The sequence below is a fragment of the Narcine bancroftii genome, chromosome 11 (genome assembly GCF_036971445.1).
Source record: "Narcine bancroftii isolate sNarBan1 chromosome 11, sNarBan1.hap1, whole genome shotgun sequence".
NCBI lineage: Eukaryota > Metazoa > Chordata > Chondrichthyes > Torpediniformes > Narcinidae > Narcine > Narcine bancroftii.
In genome coordinates, this window is record NC_091479.1 from 102,416,212 (window position 1) to 102,422,211 (window position 6,000).

Consider the following 6,000-nt stretch of genomic DNA (forward strand, 5'->3'; position numbering starts at 1 on the left):
ACCTCGGCTTCTTTCTTCTACCCTCCCACCTGCATTCACTTATGACCTGTTAGCCTATGCTCCTCCCTCTCCCTCCCTCCTTTCCCCCCACCCTCCCCACATCTTTTTATTCAGACGTCCACCTGTTTTTCCTTATATCCTCAGGGCCAAAGCATTGGCTACCCCTTATTTCCTATTTATTGCTGCATGACCTGCAGAGTTTCTTTAGCACTTGATCCCAGCATCTGCCGACTTTCTTCTTTCACTACACTTGAACTTCATGGGCTTTTGTATATCTTCTCTGCTGAAGTTAAAAACATTAAACAGAATTTGAAATAACAAAATTTCATCACTTTTTGCTTGTACACAGGATGCAAATGCAGAAATACTGGAGGAACTCAGCAGGTCTCGCAGCATCCATAGGAAGATATATAACCGCCATTTCTGTTAGCCACCACCCACCCCACCCCCCCCCACCTCACCATGTCACCTTTCTTGTAGCTCTGCCGTGCAATAAAAACAGTGTAATATTACACAAAATTTCTGATAGTCTGCTGTAAGGCAGTTGATTCACAATTAGAAGAAATTGCCAGGCACCTATTACATTAAGAGAAAGAGAAGAAAGGGTCCACCCCAGAGTCACCAAGTGTTCGTGGATTCACCAGCCCTCCCAGCTTCTGCAGCCGCACAGACTCCTTTTCAAACCATCTGCAACCCAAGCTCCAGATCCGAAGATCTGACATGATTAGTATGTCTTTAATGCCCTCAGCACCCTCTCTTTTCCCAGTTCCGATACCTGGTACCCCTTCACCATGTCACGAAACAGTCTCCACAGTATGCAGCCTGATGCGAATACTTTGCCCGCAGTAACCAGAAGCCCCCAGCCTGTGTGAGTTCCTCGCCTCAAGTCGCCAATAGCCCGCCGCCTGTGTGTTCTTCAGCAGCAGAAACCCTCACTGGTTCGCCACCGTGGTCACCGTCCCTGGAGTCGTCTCCTCTCCTTCTCATAGAAATTCAGCGTATGTGAGATGCTTGGAGGCATTTGGACAAATAATGAAACATTTTACAATTCTTTCTTTCATTAGGTTTGTGAGATTGAAAAGCAGCCAACAGTAAAATCACCCAGATTCCATTTCAATGGCTGCCTTTATACTGCAGATCAGGTCACAGAAAAGCAAGTTCGCTTAACTGTCCTCATGCATTAGCTTCATTTTATTCCACAACTTAGGACTTCCAAGCCCTAATATGCAAGTAGTATGATACAAAACAGGTCATCATCAAATTTGTGTGCACATGAGCCACAGTGGAAGATGGCTCAGTGAGCTGGTGAGGCAGGGATGATTCTACACCCCCACAGAATGAATTCTCTTCCATTCTCCAGCAAAGTCTATGGTTTGCAGCAATGATCTGCTCACTTCAGACGAAGCTGCCTCCAGCAGAAATCTCCCCTCACTAAACCACAGGCTCGCCATGACAAACATTTTTATTCACCAGTGTCAAACGCAAATTATAGCAACAAGGCCCCGTCAATTCAATTTCTACTTTTATTCTTCCTTCCATGAGATATAGGAACTGAAGTGTGCCATTTGACCCATCAAATCTGCTCCTCCATTCCATCATAAGCTGATCGATTCTTCCACTTAGTCCACTCCCCAGACTTCTCCCCATAACCTTTGATACCGTGACTATTCAGATGCCTGCCTTAAATACGCCCAACAATCTGGTCTCCACAGCCGATCGTGGTAGCAGGTTCACCACTCTGGCTAAAGAAATTCCTCTCCGTCTCTGTTCTAAATGGATGCCCTTCAATCCTGAAGTTGTGCCCTTTTGTCCTAGACACCCCGACCATGGGTAACAAGTTTGCCACATAGTGAACCAAGGAAAACAAGAGGAGTATATTCCAAACACTCATGACTTGTTCATTGTAGGTAGTGGAAGGTCTTCGGTGAGTCAGTAGGGAAGTTACTCCTCAGAGTATCAACTCCTGGCCTGCTTGTCATCTCAGAATGAGGCTAATCCAACTGAATTTCTGTTCACCAGTCACTCCAAAGGTGTTAATGCCAGAGGACATGGTGACAGCACTGCCAGTGAATGGCAAGGAAAGGTGGTTTGAATTTCTTCGAATCAAGATACTATTGTGTACAGGCGAGTGCCAGGCAATGGTTGTCAGCAGCCTATGCTTGAGTATTCTCTTCGGTAATGAGCACTCCAGTCCACAATTCGGCCAAGTTAGTGCTGAGGTAAAACCCAAGTTCAGTTTGCGCGAGCAGATTACTGGTAAATAACTGCTGCTCTGGGGCACTGTTGAATTCACATTTTAACTATTTCCTGATTATTGAGGGTTGACTGATTCAGTAGAATGAGCCAGTTTGGTTGAATATTCACTTCTCTGATGGAGGGGATAGGAAGAAGATTAAATGAATCATCCAATTTAGTTTTTCAGGCTGCACACCGTTGCAAATATTTCATCTTTGTCTTTGGCACTAGCCTCCCCCTCTCAGTGAGGATGGGCATGATCTCCGAGCCTCCTTTTTAATTATCCAACACCAGACACAACTAGGTACAGTAGGATTGTGCTAAATCATTCATCAGTAAAACATGGTGGCACTTTTTTTCTCATTATCAGCAAACCTCTGATCTGCTGGGCATTTCCTACAACTCTGCATTTTGCAGCTTTTACATTCCTTTGTTTCATTTCTCTCCAACCAACTATTTTTAATTTAAAATTTAAATGTAGACATACAGCACATACAGACATACATACAACAGGCCATTTCGGCCCATGAGCCCATGCCGCCCAATTGTACCCAATTGACCTGCAAGCCCCGTATGATTTGAAGTGTGGAAGGAAATCAGAGCCCCTGGAGGAAACCCATGCAAACACTGGGAAATGAGCAAACTCCTTACACAGAGCGAGGGATTCAAAAGCCGGTCCCGCTTGCTGGCGCTGCATCAGCGCTTTGCTAACCGCTACATTAACCATGCCGCCCTATGTTAACCATGCCGTACCAAACTGTATTTGATCACTTTTCCATTCCACTGTCCATGTACATTCCCTGGATCTGCCCTCATTAATCTATCAACCAGATGACTTCTGCCACTTATTCTCATGGAAACCTGCCCTCATCCCATCAGAGCTGTTCCCTCTGTCTCCCTCGGTCCCTCCACTACCCTCACTGCAATTTCAAACTTATTTTCTTTCCCAGTTCTGTCAAGGATCCTCTGCCCCTGAAACATTAACTCGATTTCTCCTTCCATAGTCACTGCCCAGAGCTGCTGGGTTTGCTGAATCTCCTGTTTTTATTGCAATAAATGAGTGGCATATTTCCCAAAGTATGTAATTACATGCACTTGAAATTACATAACATAGTTTCTGGAAATAATAACAAGCCTCATTATTAACATACTTTGAATTAATATTTGAATAAATTATCAAAAATCAATGTGCTGAATCACACCATTCAAGCATCTAAAGCAGGGGGGTCAAACTCAAATTCACACAGGGCCAAAATTAAAAACTTGGACTAAGTCGTGGGCCAAACTAAATATTTATTGAAAATTTTCAACAACATCTGCATGTTTTCTCTTCTTTCAACATATGTAATGTTAAACATTTTCTTATTAAAATTAATGTTTAATAATAGTTTTGGTTAAATTCTTTCCAGCATTAACAAATGAGAAATAAAATATTCAATAAATAATATTTCTCTATAGCCTTTAAGCTCCTTTTAAATGTATTTTTTTTCACAAGCCAACAAGTCAAAAAAATAACAACTTGCTTCAATGAAAATCCAAAGTTAAGTTGAAGGGGAATTAATTGGCATTCCAATGAACAGTCCAAGTTAAGCAAAGAAAATATGAATCCAAGCTTAGCTTGCTCCACTGTGATTTACTCTGACGCACCTGGGTCTAAACCAGATACTTGCATCTCTTCTTAGATACAAGTTCATCAAACTCTGGGGTCAGAGTTTGCCCCCCCCCCCCCCCCCGTTTATTACGTGTGAGTTGGGCGACAGGTCGCAGATGGTAATGAAACGAAACAGAGGAGGTGGGGGGCGATTAGCGGGCTGACGGGCCGGCGCCAATGCATTTGCAAAGCATTCTGGGATTTGTAGTTTTAGCTGTGCATGCGCTATACTGGCGCGGCGGCTAGCGGGCCAGCTCTAATACATATTTGATATGATTTTGCGGGCCAAATAGAATTATATCGCGGGCCAAATTTGGCCCGCGGGCCTGAGTTTGACATGTGTGATCTAAAGGATCATTGGAAAACATGGAAAGAAATGACTTCCACAATTTCCCTTTTCTTTTACAAAGGTAACCTTGATTAGAGTAGGGGGACAATTAGAATTAATTTTAAGGTTTTTTTTGTATGTTTTCCTTTTTTTTCTTTTTATCAATTTTTTAAATTTGGATTAATTTGGTAAATACGGGGTTCAACACAGTTATCATCGATTAATTCAATAACTTGTTTCTCATGTGGATTAAGGAGCTGTCTAATGTGGTTTCATCTATTATTTTTTTACTTGTATGTATATGAGATGACTTGTTGAGCGTTTTCTTTAAAAATTTTGTAGGCAAGTTTATATGTTAAACTCAATAAAAACATTTAAAAAAAAAATGACTTTCAATAAAATGAAAAGCAATATTTAACACCAGACACCTTAATAACCCCTGTTATTCAGAATTCAAATAACTGGCAGCCTCATGCAACTGACAAAATAAACTACAGAAAATAAATCAGCAAAAAACACAGAAGTTTAAAATTTGCCCACCTCACTGTTAGTTCACCAATCACGCAACATGCAATCTCAAGCAACTGGAAAATTCTCTTATCCAGCATCTACCAATCCCCATAGGTGCCGGATGCCAGGGATTTTACTGTCTTTGCCTCCAGGTAAACCAAGGTACACATCTCCTCTGTACAAAGACCATACACCAGACAAACTCTGGATAATGCCAATTAATTCCCCTTCAACTTAAGTTTATTGTCATCTGATTGTATAAGTATAATCTGACAAAACAGCATTCTCCTGTCCTCAGTGGAAAAACACGCAGATACACAACCAGACATAACACACATACAGGCAAATAATGCATTTGCAGGACCAAATAAATACGTTTTGTACATATGAGAGCCTCGGAGGGTCAGTGTGAGCAGTTCCTTTCGACGATCAGCATTCTCACTGCCTGTGGGAAGAAGCTGTTCCTCAGCCTATCGGTGTTGGCTCTGATCCTCCTGGATCTCTTCCCCGATGGAGTGAAGCAACAAGGCTATAGCATCGTCTGTGGAATGGTTTCTTCTCTGGTGAATTGAAATGGATCCAGCATCTCTGGGAGGTGGTTTTGATGCATTCCATCTCCAGACACTTGAAGCATTTCCTAGTGATGGAGGTCAGTACCGTAGGGTGGTCGTCATTGATGCCTGTCTCTAAACAGCAATATTCGGGGGCTGGGTCGAGCTGAGCGTAACCTGGTGCACTGAGCAGGCTCACTCACTGAGTCAGAGAGGCTGGTTCTGTGATCCTCTCCGACGCACCGGTTTTGTTCTTTTTCAATTTACAAACAGTTTGCAGGAGTGAAACACCGTCATTACCTGAGGGATTGCCTGTACAATTAAATCTGTAATGTACGATTCAGGTGACTTCGAGCTAGGAAAACAAGTTTTCCTTCACCAGAGTAGGAACCAGAAGGGTAACGTTTTCAGACAGAAGATAGTTGGTGTGTGGAATGGGCTGCCAGAGGAGGTGATTGAGGCAGGTACTATTGCCACGTTTGATTTAAAAAAAGCTGGATGCAAATATGGATAGGATGCGTTTGGAGCAGTGGTTTTTTTCCCCCCACCCTCACACCACCTTAAGTAATGCTTTACTCACCACTTCACCGGGTTAGTGAGGGATTATTTAAGGTGGCATGTGAGTGGAAAGAAAAAGGTTGAGAATCACTGATTTGGAGGAACGTGGCCAAACACAGCCAGGTGGGACATTTGGAGGGTATAGGCAATTTGGTTTGAAGGGCCTG

At 42.8% G+C, this 6,000-nt stretch overlaps 1 protein-coding gene across 2 annotated transcripts in view; it reads right to left on the reverse strand.

Moving 5' to 3' along the window:
- The window catches only part of osbpl8 (oxysterol binding protein-like 8), a 178,881-nt gene extending 178,618 nt beyond the window's left edge, over positions 1-263 (reverse strand). Inside the window, exon 1 of one of the 2 annotated variants that reach the window (XM_069904341.1) lies at positions 192-263. In XM_069904341.1, coding sequence (XP_069760442.1) covers positions 192-224 — 33 coding nt within the window. In that variant the 5' untranslated portion in view covers positions 225-263. The remainder of the gene's footprint in view (positions 1-191) is intronic. The other variant, XM_069904339.1, reaches the window with a different exon arrangement.
- Between the last annotated feature and the right edge of the window lie 5,737 nt (positions 264-6,000).